The following is a 26,912-nucleotide window of genomic DNA, read 5'->3' as shown; positions in this document are numbered from 1 at the left end:
TATACATATACATACATACATACATACATACATACACATACATACATGCATTCGTGGTGGCAACTGGGGGATAGTGACCCATGCCTTTAATCCCAGAAATCAGGAGGCAGAGGAGGCAGACCTCTGAGTATGAAGTCAGTCTATCTCATCTATGTAGTGAGTTCTAGGCGAGCTATGGTTAAATAGTGAGATGCTGTCTCAAAAGAAATAAAAGACTCGGAAATAAAACACACAGAAACCAGAACTGAGGTTGTTTTGTAGTTGGTTAAAGTGCTTGCCTAGCATCCACAAAGCCCTAGGTCATTGCCCAGGACCCAATAAAACTGGTGCCATAGAGGATGCCTGTTTTGCCAGCACTTGGGAGTGGAGGCAGGGAAACCAGAAGTTTAAGATTATCCTTGGCTATATAGGGGGTTCAAATCCAGCCTGGGATACATGGAACCAATCCTGTAAGTAAACAAATAAACAAAATAAAAATCATCTATAGTGCATGGGTTGTACAAAACTATCTGCCTGACCCTCATGTAACACTTAGATAATTATGGACTCAGCCACGAGTTCAAGCTATAGAACAATCATTGGGGAGTCAAGAACTCCCAGAGGACAATCTTCCCTTCTCTCCCCACCGTCCCATGAGGAGTGCTTTCCAGTGATAGACTTGCTGGTATCAATGGAATGAACACCCAGGCAGAGTGCATTGTTCAAAGCTAGGCTGTAAGAGGTGAGGCTGGTTGGTCTACATGCCAGCAAGCCCCTCCAGCCTGGGTGTCAAAATTACACAGGGGCAATGCTGAGCCTGTTAAAAAAATCTGGAGTCAGTCCCCAGGAACACTGGCTACCCAGTTACAGAGGGTTGGAGTCCTGCCCTCAGTACAGCCTGACCAAATAGCACAGCACACTCCCCTCTCCTCCCTGAGTCTGGTTTCAATGGCCTGAGTGAGTCTACATTCAGCATGCTATTTTAGACCCTCCAGATTTCACTGGCACACCATAGAAGAGAATCTGTGAAGGAGGTGGTATAGTACAGCCTGAAACCCCACGTAGACTGGAGCCTCCGAGGAGCAGGGACTACTGTCCCCCATTTTTGTGTCTGTGGTATGAGGACAGAACCAAACCCCACCGTTTTTGTTGAAAGCCAACAAGCACATTCCCCTAACGCCTAGTACATGGGGAAAAAAGATTTAGGGGTGAGCTGGCCAAACCACTATTTCTAACATTGACCTGGTTTGAGCACTAAGTCCTGGGAGCATGAGGACCTACATCCCCAGGCACAGCAGAGCACAGGTACCTACCTGGTGCTCAGAGCTGGAGGGGTAGCTCATGCACGCTCTATAGTAAAGCCAGGATTTGGGAGAAGAGCCACCATAGTCTCTAGGCTGTACCGTGGTGTTCTCTAATTGGTCATCGAGAGTCAAGCTAGGGGAGGGGTCTCTGAGTTAGGTAGCCTATCCCCCAGTAAATCATTTCAGAAATCCTGGCAGCAGGCCATATTTGGTGGCATATGCCTATAATCTCAGCACTTAAGAGACAGACAAGAGGATCAAGAGTAGCCAGCCTGAGCTACACAGAAAGTATGAGGCTAACCTCATACTTTACCTAAGGAAACTTTGTATCAGAGAAAAAGAGGCAGGGAAAAAAAAAGAAGTGCTGGGGGCTGGCCCTATTCTGGGGGAACTGGTATCTAAAGTTTCTCCATCCCAGGTGACAGTGATATCCCCACCCTCCAAAGTGGATTCAACAGAGGTCCTCAGATACTGTGGTGAGGCAGGAGTACAAGACCAGCCTGGCCTGGGTCTCTCTTGTTCGTAGCTGACAGGGTTAGACAGTTTACAGGGTGTTAAGGCTCTAAGGCTTGGCTCTGTGGTAGGAGAGCAATAACAGGTGACATTAGTACTTGTACTCCCTTATGTACAGCCACCCCCTTTCTGGAGCTCCAGGGTCCAGCGAGAACTGGAAAGCCTCTGAACCGAAGCCAGGGCAGCTCCTGAGTCTTGGGAACAATTCTCCCACACCATGGGCTAGTGACTGAGCCTCTGCTCAGCAGGGCCACTCCTACACATTCTATGTATAACTGCCACGGCGAGGCATGGTGCCACTTCAGCCAGCATTCAAGGAAACAGATTCCACAGAGGAGTCCAGGCATCCCCAGGTCTGTGCAGGGGGCTGTACAGCCTCAGCAACCCTTCAGGTTTCACAGTGCTCAGAACATCTGTCTCAGAAGCATGGGTACCCCTGTTGGGCTTTCTTTAGTCATTTCTATAAAACCCCCCCCACCCCCGCTTCCTTTCATCTTAAGATAGCAGAGACCAAGACAGGTCAGCCTTAGCCACCATGGACGCTCTGAGCACACGCAGATCGAGCTTCACCATTAGCCACCATGGTTACTCTGTGCATGTGTGGATTGGGCTTCATCATCAGCTGTCATGATGCTCACATGTGGATTGGGCTTCATCATTACTACCATGTCTACTCTGTGCATGTGGATCCGGCTTGCAATTACTTCACTTCTACACAAGACCTCAGGATGAAGTCATTTAATCAGCAGCAGAGCCGGCTCAGGTTTCAGTCACCTTTTCTGACAAAGGTTCTCTTTACTCAGCTTTGTCTACGTGCGATGAGTCCTGTAAGATCTGTTCCTGTCAGCATTAGTGACCCTATTAGTGCTGAAGCCAACCTGGCTGCTAGCAGAATTTAACACCAAGTAGGTCCAATGGTAGCTGATTACGTTTCTAGAGCAACACCCATGTGGATTGTTCAATGGGATACCGTTCGGTGGTCAATGGGGGCTCAGAATTCATCAGCATCAATCACCACCAGTCCCTTTTTGGAAGAAACCATGATCCTGAAGAACTTCTGGACCTAACAGCCTGTGACAATGTCCTGGAGGCAGGAGAGGGAGGCACATACCTGTGAGCCAATGAGGATCCCAGGTGACAATCCTGTCCCCTCCCTCTTCCATCCAACCCAGAGCCCAAGCTCATCAGTCAATTAAGGGGTCTTGAGGTAACAGCCTAACTAGACATGCTGGGCTTCAAGGAGGAGACAGGCGTGACTGCTGTGGGTCACTTACTGGACCCAAAAGTAGAGCTGTTTACTGTGACTACACAGTGAGGGCAGCAAGCTGTCCTTTTCTCTGCCCAAGATGTCTGCGTTGGTACACAACTGGGGAGCAGAGATGGCCACTACCAGTTGCTATGCCCTCATAGGAACTTAAAAACAGCAAGCACTTGTCAAACGCCTGGAGGGATTATTCCATGAAGAAGGGTGGTAGGGCCACAGATCAAGGCAAGTAACATCACCTTTTTCAAAAAGTAGAACACATGCCAACAGTCTTGTGCTGTTTTTGTAATTAATTTTTTTATTGTCAACCTGACACAACCTAGAGTCACCTGGGAAGAGGGGCTTGGAATTTAAAAATTGCCTTGATCAGACTGCCTATGGCTACATCTATAAAAGACTCTTAATGGATGACTGATGTAGGAGGACCTAGCCCACTGTGGGCAGCACCATTCCCAGGCGGGTGGACCTGGGCTGTATAAGAAAGATAACAGCATGAACTAGGGAATGAGTTGGAGAGAGACCACTAAGCAAGCCAGAGAGCAGCATTTCTCCATAGTTTCTGCTTCAGTTGCTGTTGTTTCTGTGCTGACTTCCCTCTATGATGGGCTGTGGCAGGGCATATAAGCTAAACAAACCTTTTCTTTCCTTAAACTGCTTTTCATCATGGTGTTTAATCACGGCATCAGAAAGCAAACTAGAAAAAGGCCTAAGGACCGTCCCTGAGAGAATGGGTACAGCAGAGGAGCATGTAAGGCAACACTCCAGACACCAAAGTGCCTGCTGCAGACCATGGCCTCTGTGCAACGAAACCAACATGGGTGTGCTGATAAAAGTGCATGATGCCACGTATGGGTGTTTTTGTATGTGTATGGGTTGTGTTTGTAAGTATGTGGTGTTGATGTGTGTGTACAGGTGTGCACATGTGCACATGTGTGTGATACTCAGCTTCAGTTTTCAGCTGAGGTAGCCTATCTAACAGAACTACAGCTCTCCAGAAGGTCAGTGTTTTAACTTTATTTGTTAGGATCTAACCGAGGCTTATCTCTTTAACTTGGGAGGCAGAGGCAGGCAGAATGTCTATGACTATAAAGCCAGCCTAGGCTTCATAATGAATACCAGCCAGCCAGAGTGACATAGTGAAATTCTGCCTCAAAAATAAATGTATTTACTTAATTTTGTTTGTTGTATTGTTCTGCTTGCACGCGTGTATTTCCAGCGTGTGTGCACCTGGTGCCCATGGAGGTCGGAAGAGGGCACTGCATCCTCTGGAGCTGGAGTTACAGTTGGTTGTGAGTCACCATGTGGGTGCTGGGAATTGAAACTGGGTCCTTTGCAAGAATAATACGCGCTCTTAACTGCTCAGCCACCTCTCCAGCCCATCTTAAAAGATGATTCCCCATATAAATTTATCCAAGTCACCTGGAATTTTGAAAAATAAAGCCAGTTGCTTATTGGTTCCGTCCCATGTTTAGCCATATACTGATGACATTTCTCTGAAGCATGCCCATGACAATCAGAGGTGGCCCTCGAAAGAAAGCAAAGCAGGCCAGGCAGATGGACCTCGGGTAAGAGGTGCAGAATGACCAGGAGCTGGCCCTTCCCCACTCTAACCGTGCACAGATGCATTATCCTGGAGTATGCTAAGCTTGGAGGCCAGTGGCCCACAGCTCCAGGAGACATGTTACCTACCCCTTGGTCTTAGTAGAAATTTGACAGTGCAGGAGAGGCTCCCCTCCTCCCCTCCTGGCATTCATAAAGGAGAAACTTTCCAAGATTGTCAGGTTTCCTGGATTTCAGGTAATTAGCACTCTATGTTCTTTAAGTATCTTACTTTGGATACTTAAGTCTACAAGTAGACTAGTGGAAATATAATAAATGTTACATTTAGAAATAGAAAGATGTAAATAAAAGAAGAGAAGGTCTGAGCAGTGTGGCTTATTCTGATTCTCAGATTTTTGTCCCTTCTCTGCTGAAAGGAACTTCACAGAGTTGCTCAAAATGTCTCACCCAAGACTTTTCCCAGGGCAAACATACGGAGCATCAGTGAGATTGGAGTTTCACTCCAATGCTGCATCCTGGAATGACTGGTAAGCACCTCACACATGGCGGCCAACATGCACATATCTATAAGGCCTTTGGTGCCAAGGGGTTGCCCGTGAGGAGACACCTAGCCACCCACAGCAGTTCTGGTGTGGCTTCCTTCAGGATAGCTCAGGAATCCAGTGCTAGGTATAGAGGTAGAAAAGAAACCAGGGGAGTCATGGACATGGGCCCCAGCTCTGGGAGTTACCTGGGTGGGTACAGCGCAGGACAGATGGGCAAGCTCCCCAATCCTAGCTGCAGCACGTGGGTCGCTGGAGCTGATCAGCACCGGGGCACTAATTTCCATGGAGTGCCTGTGACTGGAGGCCTGTGAGGATTTGTGAGTCACACTGAGCGCAGTGAAGGAGTGGCGCTTCTTGGCATTCTTCTTGCTGTCCACACGTCGTTGAAAGGCACTGACTGCCCCTGAGCTACTTAGGGTGGGACCTGGGGCCACATTGGCGACTGTGCTGGGGTCAGAGGACAAGAGGGCATCATAGTTGTATGCAGTGGTGGCAGCCGGGCACAGCTTGTCCATCTCAATGAGTTGTTTGGCGGAGTCGTTGAGCTAGATGGGAAGAAATGGAGAGGGAGCATCATTACATACATGTCAGCTACCCCGCACCCTCCTCCCCGCCGCAGCCTTGGCCTGAGCTCGAACTTGGGAGATGATGTGTTGACAAGGCCAGAGCTTTCATCCAAGCTTTCCTCAGTGAATTTGTACAAGAAAGTAGGAACGCAGGCCAGGGGCTTCCCTGGAAAGGTTTCTGGAGATCACTAAGGCACAGAAGGCAGGAAGGCCTTCGAGGGCTGCTGCTGTGACCCTTCCTTTATCAGTGGCTTGGCATTTCTTGGCATGGTCTACAGCTCCACAGAAAGGAATGAAAGGTGGAGGGAGTGAGCATCTTCGGAAAACTCGGGGCACTTTGAGGCTCACCTGGTCTGGTGTCCTGGAGATACTCATAGGTCTGTCACACAAGGGCAAAGGGACTGAGGGATGACACACTGCCTGAGTACCTGTACTACTGTCTATCCAGGCTGTATATGCTGAGATAACTAACGAACAAAGACTTGCTTTAAACCTCTTCCTCTGCTATGGTGCCTCAAAATGCCCAGCGTTTTCAGACAATGCTGCTAAGACAGCAACTGATTTCCTGCATTTTCATTTTTTCTCCTTTAAGACATAGATTTAAAAAAAGGCTCTACATATATGGGAATACCCTCAGAGGCCAGAAGGCATCAGGTCCCCCGAAGATGGAGTTTTATGCTGTTGTGAGCCACCTGAGCTTGGGAGCTGGGAACTGAACTCAGGTCCTCTGTAAAGCAGCAAGCGCTCTTAACCACTAATGAGTTACCACTCATTTTTCTGTTTTTTATTACTTCATTGAGCTTTTCATATAATGTATTTTGATCATAAGTTCCTCTAATTCCTCCCAGATTCAACTTCCAACTCTGAATCCAACTTTAAAAAACAAAACAAACCTTCTGGTTGCTACCTGCACCTAGAGCTGACCCGGGCCCACAGCTCTCTGTACCCAAATCCTGTGGGAGAGAGAGCTGAATTCTCAGAAGTACAGGGGAGACCACCACTTCTGCTCACATTGCTGGCCTAAGAAGAACCCACCTAGTGTCCTCTGGACACAGGAACCTAGGAGCAGTCAGGGGCAGCACCCTTCAGGTTTCTGTCTGCACCCAGAGTTGAACTGGGCATGCAGCTCTCTGTACCCAAATCAGGTCTACAGGAGTGCTAACACACAGGCTTACAGGAGGGTGAAGGCACTGTTGGAGACAGCAAGACTAGCTAAGACCAGAGATAACCAGATGTTGAGAGGCAAATGCAAGAACCTAAGCAACAGAAACATAGGCCACTTGGCACCATCAGAACCCAGCTCTACCACCACAGCAAGTCCTGGATATCCCAACACACCAGAAAAGCAAGATTCTGATTTAAAATCATATCTCACGATAATGTTAGAGGGCTTTAAGAAGGACATAAATAACTCCCTTAAAGAAATACAGGACAACACAGGTAAACAACTAGAAGCCCTTAAAGAGAATACAAAAAAAATCCCTTAAAGAATTATAAGAGGGCTGGGGATTTAGCTCAGTGGTAGAGCGCTTACCTAGGAAGTGCAAGGCCCTGGGTTCGGTCCCCAGCTCCGAAAAAAAGAACCACAAAAAAAAAAAAAAGAATTATAAGAAAAAACAACCAAACAGGTGAAGGAATTGAAGAAAACTATTCAGGATATAAACATGGAAATAGAAACAATGAAGAAATCACAAAGGGAGACAATCCTGGAGATAAAGAACCTAGGAAAGAGATCAGGAGTCATAGAAGCAAGCATCACCAACAGAATACAAGAGATGGAAGAGAGACTCTCAGGGGCAGAAGATACCAAAGAAAACATTGACACAACTGTCAAAGAAAATGTAAAACACACAAAGCTCCTAACACAGAACATCCAAAAAATCCAGGACACAGTGAGAAGATCAAACCTAAGGATAATAGGTATAGAAGAGAGCAAAGAAACCCAAATTAAAGGGCCAGTGAATGTCTTCAACAAAAATTATAGAAGAAAACTTCCCTAACCTAAAGAAAGAGATGCCCATAAACATACAAGAACCCTACAGAATTCTAAATAGATTGGACCAGAAAAGAAATTCCTCCTGTCACATAATAGTTAAAACACCAAATGTACAAAACAAAGAAAGATATTAAAAGCAGTAAGGTGAAAAGGTCAAGTAACATTAAAGGCAGACCTATCAGAATCACACCAGACTTCTCACCAGAGACTATGAAGGCCAGAAGATCCTGGACTGATGTCACACAGACCCTAAGAGAAGACAAATGCCAGCCCAGGCTACTGTATCCTGCAAAACTCTCAATTAACAAAGATGGAGAAACCAAGATACTCCATGACAAAACCAAATTTACACAATATCTTTCTGCAAATCCAGCCCTACAAAGGACGATAGATGGAAAACTCCAACACAAGGAAGGAAATTATACTACCCTAGAAAAGGCAAGAAAGAAATCTTGCAACAAACCGGAAAGAAAAGAGACACACAAACGTGATTCCACGTCTAACAACAACAGTAACAGCAAACAGCAATCACTGTTCCTTACTGTCTCAACATCAGTGGACTCACCCCAATAAAGACAGACCAACAGACTGGATACATAATAGTAAACAGCAATCACTGTTCCTTACTGTCTCAACATCAGTGGACTCACCCCAATAAAGACAGACGCACAGACTGGATACATAAACAGGTCCCAGCATTCTTCATTTTGCTGCATACAGCAAACACACCTCCGTCACAAAGACAGACTCTACCTCAGAGTAAAAGGCTGGAAAACAATTTTTCAAGAAAAATGGTCCAGAGAAATAAGCTGGAGTAGCCATTCTAATATAGAACGAAATAACTTTCAACCAAAAGTTATCAAAAAAGATAAGGAAGGACACTTAATATTCAACAAAGGAGAGATCCACCAAGATGAACTCTCAATCCTGAATATGTGTGCTCCAAATGCAAGGGCACCCACATTCATAAAAGTCACCTTACTAAAGCTCAAAGCACACGTTGCACCTCACACAATAACGGTAGGAGATTTCACCCCACTCTCACCAATGGACAGAGCATGGAGACAGAAACCAAATGGAGACACAGAGAAACTCACAGAAGTTATAAAGCAAACGGATTTAACAGATATCTATAGAACATTTCATCCTAAAACAAAAGAATATACCTTCTTCTCAGCACCTCATGGTTTCTTCTCCAAAACTGACCATATAATCAGTCACAAAACAGGAATATTGAAATAATCCCATGCATCCTGTCAGATCACCACGGACTAAGGCTGGTCTTCAATAACAACAAAAACATCAGAAATCCCACATACACATGGAAGCTGAACAACGCTCTACTCAAATGACAACTTGGTCAAGGAAGAAATAAAGAAAGAAATTAAAGATTTTTAAGAATTTAATGAAAATGAAAGCACAGCATACCCAAACTTATGGGACACAAGTGCTAAGAGGAAAACTCATAGCTCTGAGTGCCTACAAAAGGCAACTGGAGAGAGCATACGTCAGCAGCTTGACAGCACACCTAAAAGCTCTAGAACAAAAAGAAGCAAATACACCCAAGAGGAGTAGATGGCAGGAAATAATCAAACTCAGAGCTGAAATCAACCAAGTAGAAACAAAAAGAACTATACAAAGAATAGGTTCTTTGAGAGCTGGCTCTTTGAGAAAATCAACAAGATAGATAAACCCTTAGCCAGACTAACCAGAGGACACAGAGAGTGCATTCAAATTAACAAAATCAGAAATGAAAAGGGAGACATAACAACAGAATCTGAGGAAATTCAAAAAATCATCAGATCCTGCTACAAAAGTCTATATTCAACAAAACTGGAAAATCTGGAGGAAATGGACAATTTTCTATACAGATACCAGGTACCAACGCTAAGTCAGGATCAGACAAACCATCCAAACAGTCCCCAAAGAAATAGAAGCAGTTATTAAAAGTCTCCCAACCAAAAAAAAAAAAAAAAAAAGCCCAGGACCAGATGGGTTTAGTGGAGAATTCTATCAGAACTTCATAGAAGACTGAATACCAACACTGTCCAAACTATTCCACAGTATTGAAACGGAAGGAGCACTATCCAACTCCTTCTATGAAGCCACAATTACGCTTTTACTCAAACCACACAAAGACCCCACAAAGAGAGAACTTTAGACCAATATTCCTTATGAATATTGACACAAAAATACTTAATAAAATTCTTGCAAACTGAATCCAAGAGCACATCAAAATAATTATCCATATACCCAAAAGATGTTCCAACATATAACAAAGACACGTGCTCCACTATGTTCATAGCAGCCTTATTTATAATAGCCAGAAGCTCAAAACAACCCAGATGCCCTTCAGCAGAGGAATGGATACAGAAAATGTGGTACATCTACACAATGGAGTACTACTCAGCTATCAAAAACAATAACTTCATGAAATTCATAGGCAAATGGATGAAACTGGAAAATATCAGCCTGAATTAAGTAACCCAATCACAAAAATACACACATGGTATGTACTTACTGATAAATGGATATTAGCCCAAAAGCTTGAATTACCCAAGATACAATCCACAGACCACAGGAAGCTTAAGAAGAAGGAAGACCGAAGTGTGGATGCTTCAGTCCTTCTTAAAAGGGGGAACAAAAAATATTCATAGGAGGAGATATGGAGGATATAGGAGGAGACAAAGTTTGGAGCAGAGACTGAAGGAATGGCCATTCAGAGCCTGCCCCACCTGGGGATCCAGCCTGTATACATACAGCCACCAACCCTAGACAATATTGCTGAAGCCAAGAAGTGCATGCTGACAGGAGCCTGATAAATGTCTCCTTAGATGCTCAGCCAGAGCATGACAAATACAGAGGCAAATGCTAGCAGCAAAGCCCTGAACTGAGAATGGGGTCCCCATTGGAGGAGTAAGAGAAAGGATTGAAGGAGCTGAAGGTTTTGCAACCCCATAAGAACAATAATATCAACCAACCAGAGCTCCCAGGGACTAAACCACCATTCAAAGAGTGCACATGGACAGACCCATGGCTCCAGCTGCATATGTAGCAGAGGATGGCCACCAATGGGAGGAGAAGCCCTTGGTCCTACCAAAGCTGGACCTCCCAGTGTAGGGGAATGTCAGGGGTGGGAAGTGGGAAGGGGTGGGTAGTTGGGGAGGGGAAACACCCTCATAGAAGGAAAGGTGGGGGTTGGGATAAGGGCTTTATGGACGGGAAACTGGGAAAGGGAGTAACATTTGAAATGTAAATTAAAAAATCCAATAAAAAAAGAAACAAAACAAAACAAGTACAGGTTTGTGTTGTCCATATACTTTAGATGTGTGGCATTCCACTGCACCATGGTCAACCAATGGAGGACCATGCCTTTAAGAAGACAGACTCTCCCTCTCCCCATAGCTCCTACCTGTCAGTATCCCCATAGCTAGGGGAAAGACTTTGTGCCAGCCTCCCCTCTCCATGCTGGGGTTTGGTGGGGCTTGAGCTTTGTGTGCAGTGTGCATGCTGTCACAGCTGCTGTGCTTTCTAAGGCTTACATGCTCTGTTGTGTCTGGGAAACAGATTTCTTCTAGTCATCCACCCCCTCTGGATTTTACAATTTTTGCCATCCTATCTTCTGAATGATGCCTGAGCCTGAGGAGGAATGGATGTCATATAAATATTCCATTTAGGACCAGGAAATCTCAATCTCTCATTCTCACAGTGACCAGTCGTAGGGTTCTGTGTTAATCAGCATCTACAAAAACCTTCTCTGATGAAGCTTGGGAGACACACTAATGTAGGTAAACAATATGTCATTGGGAGTTGGCTTAATACTATGTTTATTTATAAAAGTAATATAAGTAGGTTCTACAGTTTTAGTCCAGATAACAGTGACAGGCTTCCAACCTGTGGAATGGACTTTATATCCAATCAGAAAGTGGTTGGTTTCTCCCATGACGTTCGTGCCACATTTGTACCAGTGAGTCTGTCTTACCAGGCCAGTCATCACAGTAGCTCACAGTATTTACAGCTCGGTAAGACTGATGTTCATTTTACCTGTTTGGTAATATGCACGGTGCCTTTAAGCACTATCAATGGAGATGAAATTACAGGAGAGCTCCAGCTCGACTTCTCTGTGCTCTGTGACCCTAGAAGGGGATGTCTTCAGTAATGTGGTATTATTAAGTTCTAGAGGATAATTAAGAAAACCAGCAGTAGTCAGTAATGTTTGGGGCCCGATGAGACCTTACTGGCCAACTCCAGAAGAACCTATTCCTGGTGCTGAGGCTTTTATTTGTTAGCCTGTGGTTTCCAGCAGGGCATTGTTCCATTGTAGGGCAGCTCTATATAAATTCTGTGTGTGTGCGTGCATAGATTTTAGGGAGCTTCGACAGTAGTAGGTTTCCAATGACTGTTTCAAAATGCCTTTAGTTATCCCTCAACACCTGACTTACTTAACTCACCCTATTCTGCTTTTCCTCCTTAACATCTATACCACTGTACTATATTTCCTCTGCATTAATGTCTTCTTCCCTTCATGACCCCTGACCTATTTCATGACTTCCATATAGATTCTAAATGGAACATACACATCTGAAAATTCAAAGTGCATTCACAAACTAGAGAAAACGTTAGGTTTGTCTCCTGGGGCTAGGTTACCTCACTCAGCTCCACACACTTGCCTGAGAATTCCATAATTTTATTTTTCTAATCTTTTTACTCCAAAGCAAGCAGCTTCTTGGTTAAAGTTGAGACTATGTATCTATGTCCCCTTCTCAGTGATGCGACCTGTGTGTGCTGTCAGTCTCTGTGAGTCCATATGAGGACCAGTCCTGTGTGTATGTCTGGAAGCTGCTGTTTGCATGGAGTCATCCACCGCCTTTGACTCATACAATCTCACTCCTTTTTCATGAGTCCATGAAGAGTCTGATAATGGTATCCCATATTGGCCCGAGTGTGTTAAAGTCTCCTGCTCTCTTCACACTGACCAGTTGTGGCTCTCTTTATTATGTACAAACCATTGCAAAGAGAAGCTTCTCTGATGAGGGCTGAATGCTGTTTTCCTCTATTGGTCATTACAATGTGTCACTAGAAGCCATTATGTTGCTGGGTTCATTTAGCAGAATAGTAACAGATTTCCCCCTAGATTTTTGACATATCTAGTCTCAGGTTCATGAAAACTGGTTAGTTACTCCCATGACAATTGTGCCACTGTTGCATGAGAATATTTTGCAGGCAGATCACTGTTGTGGGTCACAGGGTTGGTAGCTGGGTGAAACAGACTTTTATTTTTTTTCTCTAGTAGCATTCCAATTATCTTCAAGAACTTGAAAATTAGTCAATAGGGGTGAAGCGTTTAGTTGGACACCAACTCAATCTCTCCATGTTCAACTACATAAGTAAGTTGGGTCTTCAGCAATAGGATTTTGTCATGAGGTTATGAAAAGCAACAAAGAGCTTTGGCAATTTGTGATGTTAGGAGGGATGTCTATGGGACCCTTTTGGTCAATGAAGCAACAAGATGTAGTCTGTTCCTGGCACTGGATTCTTACTTGGACACACACACACACACACGCACACACACGCACACACACACACATGTATTGAGGCTACACATATAATAACTTCATTTAAATTATTTTAATATATGTATATATTTTTGGAAGCGTCTATAGAACATGACCTCATCCTCCTTGGTCCCTTACCAGCTACTTAACTTCTGTGGTATTTGTGCTAAAACACATTTATCTAGTTTAAAAGTTAATACTCACAAGATATAATATGCAAAGTTTGTGGAGTTTTTTGGGGGGTGGGGGTCTGGGTTACCTAACTCGTGATGATTGTTTTTAGTTCCATCCATTTACCTGCAAATTTCATTACTGTGTTTTTCGTAACAGCCAAATAACATTCCATTGTGTAAATGTACCATATTTTCATCATCCATTCAGTTAATGGACTGATTCCAATTTTTAGCTCTTATGAATAGAGCATTAGTGAATATGGATGGGAAAGTGTCTCTACAGAAAGATGCAGACTCCTCTGGGTGTATTTCCAAGAGTAGTGCAGCTGCATTGTGAGTTAGATTAATTCTCAGCTACCCGAGGAACTCCCACATTGATTTCCATAGTAGTGTACCAGTTCGCACTCACAATGACAATAAAATTTCCCCTTTCCTCAACCTCACCAGCAAACACTGTCATTTGTTTTATTGACCTTGGCCATTCTGACTAGGATAAGACAAAATCTTAAAAGTACTTTTAATCTTAATTTCTTTGACAGCTAAGAATGTGGACTATTTAAGTGTTTCCTAGACATTTGTGTTTTATATTTTGAGAACCGTTGGTTCTCTCTCTCTCTCTCTCTCTCTCTCTCTCTCTCTCTCTCTCTCTCTCTCAAATAAAAACCACAATTTATTAAGCTTTAAAATTTTACTACAATAAAATCAATGAAGATACCACAAGTAAAATGTATATTATTATATATAATTATTCAAATTAAAACTATGTTACTCAGGAAGTGGCACGTAATCAGGAGCAAAATAGCATTAAGACGTGTTGTGGCTAGGAAGAGTAAGGAGATAAGAACAGACTGCAATTTTAAAACTCAGATAATGGTGTCCTTTTCTTTGTTGCTAACTCCATTGATCTATAAATTTTGTTAATTTTCTTCTAAGAAGTTAGGAGAAAAGCAACATTTGTGTAGCTACTTAGGAGATTAATAAAGCAGGGCTTTTTATTTGTAACCAAGGTGTTGTTAGATCTCAGATCTATTTCCTTTTTCAAAAAAATTGAGTAATTAATTTGTTCACTTTATATCCCAATATCAACCCCCCTCTCCTCCCAGTACCCCACACGCAAGTCCTCTCCCATTCCACCTTCCCATCCTCTTAAAAATTTTTTTTATTAGATATATTTCTTTACTTACATTTCAAATGTTATTCCCCTTCCTGGTTTCCTACCCACAAGCCTCAATCCCCTCTCCTCCCCCCCTTACTGCCCCCCACACATTCCCCTGCACTGGGGGTCCAACCTTGGCAGGACCAAGGGCTTCCCCTTCCACTGGTGCCCAACAAGGCTACTCTCTGTTATATATGCAGTTGGAGCCCTGGGTCAGTCCATGTATAGTCTTTCGGTAGTGGTTTAGTCCCTGGAAGCTCTGGTTGGTTGGCATTGTTGTTTTTATGGGGTTGCAAGCTCCTTCAACTCTTTCAATACTTCCTCTAATCCCCCGCAAGGGGGTCCTGTTCTCAGTTCAGTGGTTTGCTGCTAGCATTGACCTCTGTATCGGACATGCTCTGGATGTGTCTCTCAGGAGAGATCTATATCTGGTCCCTTTCGGCATGCATTTTTTTAGCTTCATCCATTTTATCTAGTTTTGGTGGCTGTATATATATGAGCCACATGCAGGGCAGGCTCTGAATGGCCATTCCTTGAGGTGCTGCTCTAAACTTTGCTTCCATATCTCTTCCTATGGATATTTTCCCCCCTTTTAAGAAGGAGTGGGAGCATCCACATTTTGGTCATCCTTCTTCCTGAGCTTCCTGTGGTCTGTGGATTGCATCTTGGGTAATTCGAGCTTTTTGGCTAATATCCACTTATCAGTGAGTGCATACCAAGTGTGTTTTTCTGTGATTGAATTACCTCACTCAGGCTGATTTGATCAGGTTCATTCCATTTGCCTATGAATTTCATGAAGTCATTGTTTTTGATAGCTGAGTAATACTCCATTGTGTAGATGTACCACATGTTTTTTTAATCCATTCCTTTATTGAAGGGCATCTGGGATCTTTCCAGCTTCTGGCTATTATAAATAAGGCTGCTATGAACATAGTGGAGCATGTGTCTTTGTTGTATGTTGGGGCATCTTTTGGATATATGTTCAGGACAGGTATAGCTGGGTCCACAGGTAGTGCAATGTCCAATTTTCTGAGGAACCTCCAGGCTGATTTTCAGAGTAGTTGTACCAGTTCACAATTCCACCAACAATGGAGGAGTGTTCCTCTTTCTCCACATCCTTGCCAGCATCTGCTGTCACCTGAGTTTTTTATCTTAGTGATTCTGACTGGTGGAATCTCAGGGTTGTTTTGATTTGCATTTCCCTGATGACTAAGGATGTTGAACATTTCTTTAGGTGCTTTTGGCCATTAGATAATCCTCAGCTGAGAATGTTCTGTTTAGCTCTGTACCCCATTTTTAATAGGGTTATTTGGCTCGCTGGAGTCTAACTTCTTTAGTTCTTTGTATATATTGAATGTTAGCCCTCTATCAGATGTAGGATTGGTAAAGATCTTTTACCAATATGTTGGTTGCTGTTTTGTCCTAATGACAGTGTCTTTTGCTTTACAAAAGCTTTGCAGTTTTATGAGGTCCCATTTGTCAATTCTTGATCTTAGAGCATAAGCCATTGGTGTTTTGTTCAGGAAAATTTCCCCAGTGCCCATGTGTTCAAGACTCTTTCCCACTTTATTCTATTAGTTTGAGTGTATTTGGTTTGATGTGGAGGTCCTTGATCCACTTGGACGTAAGCTTTGTACATGGTGATAAGGATGGATTGATTTGCATTCTTTTACATGCTGACCTCCAATTGAACCAGCACCATTTGCTGAAAATGCTATCTTTCTTCCATTGGATGGTTTTAGCTCCTTTGTCAAAGATCAAGTGGCTATAGGTGTGTGGGATCATTTCTGGGTCTTCAATTCTGTTCCACTGATCTATCTGCCTGTCTCTGTACCAATACCCTACAGTTTGTATGACTATTGCTATGTAATACTGTTTGAAGTCAGGGATGGTGATCCCCCCAGAAGTTCTTTTATTGTTAAGTATAGTTTTCGCTATCCTGGGTTTTTTGTTATTACAAATGAATTTGCAAATTGTTTTTTCTAACTCTGTGAAGAATTGAGTAGGAATTTTGATGGGGACTGCATTGAATCTATAGATTGCTTTTGGCAAAATGGCCATCTTTACTATATTAATCCTGCCAATTCATGAGCATGGGAGATCCTAAAGAAAGGTTCAACATCCTTAATTATCAGGGAAAAATGCAAACCAAAACGACCCTAAGATTCCACCTCATACTAATCAGAATGGCTAAGATCAAAATCTCAGGTAACAATACCTTCTGGCAAGGATGTGGAGAAAGAGGAACACTCCTCCATTGTTGGTGGGATTGCAAGCTGGTACAATCACTCTGGAAATCAGTCTGGTGGTTCATCCGAAAACTAGACATTGAGCTACCTGAGGACCCAGCTATACCACTCCTGGGCATATATATACCCAGAAGATGTTCCAACATATTACAAGGGCACATGCTCCACTATGTTCATAGCAGCCTTATTTATAATAGTCAGAAGCTGGAAAGAACCCAAATGTCCCTCAACAGAAGAATGGATACAGAAAATGTGGTGCATTTACATAATGGAATGTTATTCAGCTATTAAAAACAATGACTTTATGAAATTTGCAGGCAAATGGATGGAACTAGAAAATATCATCCTGAATGAGGTAACCCAGACACAAAAGGATACACATGGTCTTCCCTCACTGATAAGTGGGTATTAGCCCCAAAGCTCAGAATACCCATGATACAAGACACAGACTGTATAAAGCTTAAGAAGAAAAAGGAAGACCAAAGTGTGAATGCTTTAATCTTATTTAGAAGGGAGAACAAAATAATCATAGGAGGTAGAGGGAAGGAGGACCCTGGGATGGAGAGAGGGGGGAAGGGGAGTTAGTGTCAAGTATGGGGAGAGACAGGACAGAAGTCCAGAGGGTCAGGAAAATTAACAGAATTATGTAGCAGTGGGGGTTGGGGATGAGAGGAGGGCACCACTAGACAATCCCAGACACCAGGGAAGTGAGAGGTTCCTGGACCCAACTGGGATGACATTAGCTGAAATATCCATCAAAGGGGAGAAGAATATGTAGAGACCACTTTCAGTAGATAGGCACACCCACATACCCCCAGTTAAGGGACAGGGCCACCAACTCAACTCAAATTTTTTTCTCCATCTTTATTAAATTGGCTATTCCTTATTTATATTACAATTGTTATTCCCTTTCCCGGTTTCCAGGCCAACATCCCCCTAGCCCCTCCCCCTCTCCTTCTATATGGGTGTTCCCCTCCCAATTCTCCCCCCATTACCACCCTCCCCACAACAATCATGTTCACTGGAGGTTCAGTCTTGGCAGGACCAAGGGCTTCCCCTTCCACTGGTGCTCTTACTAGGCTATTCATTGCTACCTATGAGGTTGGAGCCCAGGGTCAGTCCATGTATAGTCTTTGGGTAGTGGCTTAGTCCCTGGAAGCTCTGGTTGCTTGGCATTGTTGTTCATATGGGGTCACAGGCCCTTCAAGCTCTTCCAGTCCTTTCTCTGATTCCTTCAATGGGGGTCCCATTCTCAGTTCAGTGGTTTGCTGCTGGCATTCGCCTCTGTATTTGCTGTATTCTGGCTGTGTCTCTCAGGAGAGATCTACATCCAGTTCCTGTCAGCCTGCACTTCTTTGCTTCATCCATCTTATCTATTTTGGTGGCTGTATATGTATGGGCCACATGTGGGGCAGGCTGGAGGGAACATGGGTGTTCCTTCTGCCTCTATTCTAAACTTTGCCTCCCTATTCCCTGCCAAGGGTATTCTTATTCCCCTTTTAAAGAAGGAGTGAAGCATCTGCATTTTGGTCGTCCTTCTTGAGTTTCATGTGTTCTGTGCATCTAGGACAATTCGAGCATTTGGGCTAATAGCCACTTATCAATGAGTGCATACCATGTGTGTTTCTCTGTGACTGGGTTACCTCACTCAGGGTGATATTTTCCAGTCTCCTCCATTTGACTATGAATTTCATGAAGTCATTGTTTCTGATGGCTGCCAACTCAAAATTTTTAACCCAGAATTGTTCCTTTCTGAAGGAAACACAGGGACAGAAAAATGAAGCAGAGACTGAAGGACAGGGCGTCCACAGACCATCTTACCTGGGGATCCATCCGTCTGCAGACACCAAACCCAGACACTATTGCTGGTGCCAAGAAGTGCTTGCTGACAGGAGTCCAGTATAGGTGTCCCCTGAGAGACTCTGCCAGAGCCTGACCAATACAGGTGAGGATGCTCGCAGCCAACGAGGGGACTGAGCCCAGGGACCCCAGTGGAAGAGTAAGGGGAAGGACTGAAGAGTTGAAGGGAATTGCAACCCCATAGCAAGAACAACAATACCAACTAACTGAACCTCTCAGAGCTCCCAGGGACTAATCCACCAACCAAAGAGTACACCTGGATGGGTCCATGGCTCCAGTTACATATGTAGCAGAGGATGGCCTTATTTTACATCAATGGAGGGGAGGCCCTTGATCCTCTGGAGAATTAATGGGGATGTTAGAGCAGTGAGGTGGGAGTGGGTGAGCGGGTGGAGGAGCACACTCATCGAGGTAAAGGGGAGGTAGAATGGGATGGGGTTCTGTGGAGGGGAAACCAGGAATGGGGATAATATTTGAAATGTGCTTACATTTAAATAAAATAACCAATAAAAAGAAATACAAGGAAAAATGAAATTACAATATAGTTATATCACCCCCATTTCCCTTTCCTCCCTCCAAACTCTGTGATAGTCTCCTCCCCACTCCCTTTACATCAATGGCCTTGCTGGTTCCTTAGCAACATGGTCTGTGGCTCTTTGCAGGAGCGTTGTCAGTTCAGACAGGAACGTTTCATTTAAGTTATGCATGTGTATTTATATAGTGATTTACATATATTACAGTTGATTTTTTCTTTAGGTATATAATTCCTAAGGATTTCCCCGGGCATTCTTACTGTTACTGTACCCTCCCCCCTCTTTCTCCTTCTGCATTTATTTTTCTCTCTATTCACCAATTATCCCCCTCCCCCATTTTTCTCATTTCACCCATCAGATCACATGCACGCTTATAGAATACAGATTTTTAAAGAATATATGATTCTCTGAATATCCTCAGTGTAATATCCTCGGTTGTAAATATCTCCCTTTTCATCTCCAAGTTTATTAGTTGGAATTTTCTCTTTTCACCTGGCTAAGGGTTTGCCAATCTGGTTGCTTTTCTCCAGGAACCAACCCTTCATTTTCTTGATTCTCTGTACAGTTCGCTTGCTAGTCCTTCCATGCCATTGGGTTTCAGCCCTGTGTTTGATTACAGGAAATGACTTCTACAAGGTTGAAATAAATCTGATCGTGTCAGCGTTATCTTCCAGAATTCTGCATGCCTCCACACCTCCCAGCATTTTGGGAAACTCTCGTTAGCTTAGACACATCTCTGTCTGCCAGGCCAGCATCCAGAGGGCCTTTACTGTGCCCCTGGAAGTGATAAGATTCAAACCAAGAGACGGGAGCTTTCTGGCGACCCATTATACAAGGCACGTTTTGTGAGACAGAAGGGACGAGCCAAGCCAAGCAGGAGCCATGATAAAGCACGGGGTTCCAGAGCAGAGCAGGCCGCCTGTGCATTAGCCAACCTCATTACATTTCCCTTAACGACTGCCTCTTGTTCCATTGTGTCAGTGTGCCACGTTTTCACGACTCATTAATCAGATCGTCATGTAGCCGACTCCATTTCTAGCCAATTTAAAGCAATGAACATGATTGAACAATTATTTCTAGAGAAACATATGGGGTACTCTGCCTAATATGGTTTAACTGGATTATTTCATAGATGTATTTCTAGCTTTTTGTGAAACTACCATACTGAGTTTCAAAGTGGTTACATAAATTTACACGCACACCCCAAAATTAATAAGAGTTCCCCTTCCCCATATCTTTTTTCTTTCTTTTTTTTTTTTTCTGGAGCTGGGGACTGAACCCAGGGCCTTGCACTTGCTAGGCAAGCGCTCTACCACTGAGCTAAATCCCCAACCCTGTCCCTTCCCCATATCTACAGCAGCATTACCAGTTTCATTTTTGGTGGTGTTGCTTTCTTGTTTGTTTGTTTTTAATCTTAGCCATTCTGACCTCGGCAAGATGAAATCTCAAAATGGTTTTGATTTGCATCTCCCAGTTGTTTTAAGGATGCTGAACATTTAAAAACATGTTTCTCAGACATCTGTATTTCAACTTCTGATAACCCTGTTTAATTCCATGTCTTAGTTTTTCCACTGGTTGTTGTCCTTTTCTTAATAATTTGAAGGGAATTTCATTCATACGTTCTGTATTTCCATCATTTTCCTTCTCCTCCCCCCATACCACCCCCACTCCAAAATCCAGGACTTCTTTAATTATTATTGTAACATATATATATATGCATGTATAAATTCATAAATGCAAACTGTGGGGTCCTTTCATGGCTGCTTACATGTATATGTGATTAGAGCTGGCCACTTGGGATAGGATAACATATCAGGGTTTGTTCTTGAAGAGGACTGATATTTATATATTCATTCTCTCTCTCTGTCTGTCTGTCTGTCTGTCTGTCTGTCTGTCTCTCTCAGAAGACATTAACTGCCTGGAGATCTTTATCTAGGAGTGGGGCCTTGTGATATTTCCCTTATCCAATTCCGCATATTAATTGATGGCGTCATTTTTAGGTCTTGTTTTGGTGACCATATCTTTCAGATTTCCTGACCGCTGCTCCCTGCTGTACACAGAGATTACACTGCGTGTGCCCTGATCCTCTGCCTCTTAAAATAATTTTACTCCCTCTTCTGTGATATTCCCGAGACTTAGGTGTAGGGCTTGTATTGTCGATGTATCAAATCAAACTGAGTGGTCCATGGTAAGTTGTTTTCTGTATTGTGACTGGCTGTAGGTTTGTGTAATGGTCTCCACCTGTAGATAAAGAAGTTTCTTTGATAAGCGGGGAGAGCTATACTTACCTCTGGATATGATAAGTGTTCAGAATGCAGTTAAACATTATACTAGTTTAGGGAATTCAAAGTAGCATGCTGTCCTCTAGGCGCTTTGGCCTCACCCGCAACAGGTGGTTGTCTCTTCCCTCCTACTGGTTAGCTATTGGTTACTCCTAGGACATAAATGCCACTAATGAACCTTTTGGCACATTGTGGACATCTTAGCATTCTGGTCATTGCCGAAGCTTGTAGCCACTGGAGCTGGGTAGGACCGTTGATCGTTTTTCCTTCACTGGCAGCCTGTAAAACTCCTTCTGGTGCTATGAGAGGTAGTCCTTAGGAAGGAGACACTCAGGTCCGATCCAGCTTGGTCCTTTCACACCCTGTATCCTGTGTGGTGATTTTAACTATAGGGTCTTACTTCTAATTTCTGGGAGCAAATGGACGGCAAAGGCAAAGCTCATATCACTATAGGAGGATCTTAGGCTAAAAACCCTAACTAAAAACTCAAAAGGAAGTTTCCCATGTCTGGTACTAGTTTTGTTAGATGCTATATTGTTATTTGGGAGACCATTGTCACTTCAAATGACATGAAAAATACATGCATGCATGAATACTTACATATGTGTGTGTGTGTGAGTGCAGGTGAATGTGAGTATGTGTATATGTATGTTTCTGTATGTGTTTATGTGTGTATGTGTGTGTATGAGTGTATATGAGTATATATATGTGTGTGCATGTGCGTATGTGTGTATGTGTGTGCATGTGTGTATGAGTGTATGGATATGTATGTACATATGTGTATATCCATATGTTGTGAATGTGAGTATGTGTGATTTTATTTTTTTCACTAAAATATTTTATTTAGAATATTCTCTCATTCAGAGAATAACCGTGATAAACATAGCTTATTTTAAAATATTGTAGCAGCGGTTTTCTTGAAGGCAATCTGCTTAGTACAGTTATAAATACAAAAAGGGGAGGAGTTACCAGAAATAGCACATGATTTTTAACAAAGCTTCAAGAAAATCTTGATTACTAAAATTAATTTAAAATCTTACAACTAGGCTGTGTGGCATGTACCTATAGTCCCAGCATGTGGGGAGAGGGGAGGTTTAAGGTCAGGATATTTTTAGTCTGAGGCCAGCCTGGGCTACACAGCAAAAACCTGTCTAAAAACAAAAAAATTATAATTTTTGCATATAGTTTTAGCTCTTTCAGAGCCTTCTACCAATAAGGCATCTGCAATAGTAAAAAAAAAAAAAATTGCTACTGCAGCCTTGGGGACCATTCTTGGTGGCTGTTGTGTTGGTGCCCCTCTTGACAAAGCTCTCTTTAAGACAGCTACATAGCCATGTACATCCCAAGTTCCAAGAGTAAATGCTGCTAAAAGCATTCACCTTAGCCATACATGTTTCCCACTTCATATCTTTTATGAAATTAGAGTTTCATAAAAGATATGAAGTATTAACACAGAGGTGATGGGGACTGACTTATGAAAGCTGACCATCTGCAACTCAATAAAGTCTCAAGCTGCGGCATGGCTCCCTCTGTCTCGGGCAGCACTCGCCTGCATGAACAGCCACTACCTACTGTTCCTCAGAGCCCAACTAATGATGGTTTGAAGATAAACACTGGCCATGGCCCTGCATGGCTCAAGATGCAGGGTTCTTCCTGTCTCCTACTCCTGAATCCTTTTCCTTTAGCTTATCTGACATAGTCCTAAAAGGGAAGAAGTCATTGAGTAAAATGTTATCTGCAGCGCATCCAACATCTGGAGCCTTTGACTTAGTCAGATTCCAACAGAGGTTCCAAGTCAGTGTCCCACGGTCCTGGAGAACATCATGCAAATTTCTTCTTGGTGGCTGTGAACCTCTTCGTGTACTTATCGTAACCCTCTAGTTCTTGAAGTTTTTTATTTCAAAGAGACGGCCTTCCAAGGCAAGCAGGCAGATTTGGGAGTTACTGAGGAGGCTCTGCAGAAGCATGCTGAGCTCAAGGCAGTTCTCTTACAGCCGGAGGACTTTGAGGCGAGGACAGCAGGATATCCTCACCGAGATCTGAGCTATCTGGTTCTGGTTGAGATTGAGTTTGATGGCCTGCAGCTCCCTGACTGTGTCAAGTGTATTCCGAATCTGGTTTTTGGAGAGATCTACTACATCCAGATGTCTCAGGCTACAAAGCTGGGGCGGCAATGCTCCCAGCTGTTTCCCAGAGAGGCTCAGGGTCTTCAGTACCCACAGCTGCCCGAACGTAGCTCTCTCAGGTGATTGTTGTTGAAACTTAGTGTCTCTAGTTTTTTCAGATTGCACAATTCATCAGGTAGAACAGTCAGTTTGTTGTTGTTGAGAGAGAGGCTCTTTAGCAGAGGGAACTTTCCTATTATCAGAGGTGGTAGGCTGTCGATCTTGTTGTTGGACAAATCAATGGTCCTAACATTGCTTGTCAGCTTCTGCAACTCTGAGGGGAAATCAGTCAGACCAAGGTCTTTAGGCTGACAGACACCAGTTTTCTGCGCTGTTTCCATATAAGCACGGAGGGCACTGTTTCCTATCCTAGCACCACGGCTCAGTTCTCTCCTACGCTCAGTACAGAGAAGATTCCACCAGGGATGCCCGGGACCACGCTCACCTGAGACGTGCTCCCAGGGCTTCCACCGTGAGTAACTCCTTGTGGTCTTTTCAAACATTTTCAATGCTATTTATTCATTCTCCAGACCTTTCACCTCTGTATTGCCCTGTTCCCCTTTTCCAGTTAAAGCTGGCCCCCCACTTTCCCCATCTCCCCCCTCATAGCAACTATGTCCTAATATCCCTTTCTCCAGAGCACCTTCTCCCCCACTCTGTGACAAAAGGCTCTGGAAAAACTGGTATTCCACATGCAGAAAAATGAAATTAGCTTGTACCTATGACCTTGCAAAGAATTAATTTAATTTAATTCCAAATGGATCAAAGACCTAAATATGAAACATGGAAAATGCTAGAAGTAAACATAAATAGTACCCTATATAAGGTACGTGCAAGGAAGTACGTTTTTAAATGTGGCTCCATTTGCCTGGGAATTGAGGCTAACAATTGACAAGTGCAAATTTTAAAACTACAAATCTTCGGCACAGCTAAAGAAGCAAACGATCAAGTAAAGAGGTCCACAGAGTGCAAGAGAACCTTTGCCAGCCACACGTCTAACAGGGGAAAGGTCTCCATGATACACAAAGGACTGAAAACCAAAGAGTTGAGAAGACAGATGACCCAATTAAGAAATGGGTCACATTTCTGAACAAAGTTATTAAAATAAGAAACCAAACATGGATATAAAACATTTAAAAAGAGTGTTGGACATGTTTAGTTAAGTCAGGGGAATGTGAATTAAACCTGTTTCACCGTTTCCCCTTATCTCCATTGCAATGTCTAAATTCAACAAAAGAAATAACGAATGTTGGGGATGATGTGGGAAAAGGGAGGCCCTCATTCACTCCTAGGAGGATTGCAGACCAGCAGAGCCCACATGGACACCAGTGAGAGGAGTCCTTAAGTGTCTAAAGGGAGCTTTTCCAAGTGACTCGGCTACAGTATTCCTTAGCATCTGCCCAGAGATTCAGCATTCCATTCCACAGATACCGCCCGCCATGTTGACCACCAGTCCATTCCCAATCGCTTAGGAAATGGAAACAAAGCTCCTTTGACTGACAAGGAGATCATAACGTGGTAGATGTGCTCCACGGCATCCTGTCCAGCTGTAAAGAAAAATGAAATCATAAAATCTGCAGATAAATGCAAACTGAACTAAAAAGATCATGCTGAGTGAGGAATGAGAAGACATCATGCTGAGTTAGGTAACTCAGACTCTCATTTTCCCTCTCATTTTCGGTTGCTAACGCCAAATCTTGAGCTGTGAGTACAAACAGTAATATAGACAGTAATTACAGAAGTCAGAGAAGTCGATAGAGATCATTGCCTGTGAAAGTAGAGCAATAGAGAGGCAAATGGCAGGGCAGAAGTCAATGAAGGGGAAAGCAGGAAAATGGGAAGGCTCTGTTAGAGGGAGAGGGATACAAAAGGAGGAGGGAAAGGGGAAAATTACAGTAAGGATGCCTGGAAAGGTCATAAAGAATCACATTAACTACCTAAAAACACACTATACATGTAAGTCTTTATCTAAACATACATATATAGTTTAAATGAGTTTTTCTACCTGTGCTAACAATGCTTCTGTTAAGAGTCATAGACCTTAAAAAATAATAAAAGAACAACAACAAAAAAATACCAGGTATAGTCAATTGCATAAAACGTGTACTAACAGCATCAACCAAATAATAGTCGGTGTTATAAAAACTATAGTTTAACAATAGACAGGTCATCTGAACAAAAATAAAAAGAAAACATTAGAGTTAATTATACGTATTTGGATTTAATAGCTATGTACAGAATATTCCACCCAAATACCAAAGAATAAACATTCTGCACTGAAATATACAAAAGCTTCTCTAAAGCAGAGTAAATCCTGGGATAAAAAATAATCTTAGTAAACTTAGACCTATCTACAGATCCTATCTGATGCTAATGCAATGAAATTTGAAACTGACAGAAAACAAATTGCTAGTAAGTACACAAACTCATGGAGATGAAACAACTCATTATGGAATGGTTAATGTATTGAAAAGAAAATCAAGAATGAAATGAAAATACTTCCTGAAGTGATATGAAACACACCAAGTCCCCTGAGACACACCAAAAGCAGTCTACAAGGGACATAGCTTTCTAAGTGACTAGGGTAAAAAAAAACACCAGAAGAACAAACATAAGTGACTTAACGATGTAACTTAAAATCTGGGAAAATGAGAACAATGAATGTAAATGTAGTAGACGCCAAGAAATCAGAGGTAGGGCTAGAGAGATGGCTCAGTGGTTAAGAGCACTGGCTGCTCTTCCAGAGGTCCTGAGTTCAAATCCCTGCAACCACATGGTGGCTCACAACCATCTGTAATGGGATCCAATGCCCTCTTCTGGTGTGTATGAAGACAGCAACAGTGTACTTATATATAATAAATAAATCTTTAAAAAAGATTTTTAGTTCTTTTAAAAGAGGTGAAATTAATAAAATAGAAACAAAGAGTCAACGAATCAGAGAGCTTGTTCACTGAGAAGCTACACAAGATGGAGAATCTGACCCAGCTAACTAAATTAAAAGAAGAGGACACACATTAACAGAATCAAAAATGGACAGGGAAACATTACAACCCCAATTAAATTCTGAATATTACAAGGAAATATTAACAAAACCTATATCCTATTAAGTTGGAAAACCTAAAAGAAATAGAAAAATTTCTAATTTTTCTAAATGACTGAAGTAAAGCAATGAGACAACGGGAACAGGAATAGAGAGCCTTCAAGTTAAGAAA

General features: G+C 42.9%; 1 protein-coding gene and 1 pseudogene across 1 annotated transcript in view; both read right to left on the bottom strand.

Annotated features, from left to right (window-relative positions):
• The window catches only part of Sh3rf3 (SH3 domain containing ring finger 3), a 340,867-nt gene that overhangs the window by 84,013 nt on the left and 229,942 nt on the right, over positions 1–26,912 (bottom strand). The window contains exon 4 of the mRNA XM_087598703.1: positions 5,351–5,710. Within this exon, the coding sequence (XP_087454829.1) occupies positions 5,351–5,710 (360 nt within the window). The remainder of the gene's footprint in view (positions 1–5,350; positions 5,711–26,912) is intronic.
• On the bottom strand, positions 23,282–24,203 carry LOC147998616 (leucine-rich repeat-containing protein 57 pseudogene; annotated as a pseudogene).

The sequence above is a fragment of the Rattus norvegicus genome, chromosome 20 (genome assembly GCF_021556685.1).
Source record: "Rattus norvegicus strain SHRSP/BbbUtx chromosome 20, alternate assembly SHRSP_T2T, whole genome shotgun sequence".
Taxonomy (NCBI): Eukaryota; Metazoa; Chordata; class Mammalia; order Rodentia; family Muridae; genus Rattus; species Rattus norvegicus.
This window is presented reverse-complemented; position numbering and strand designations above follow the sequence as displayed.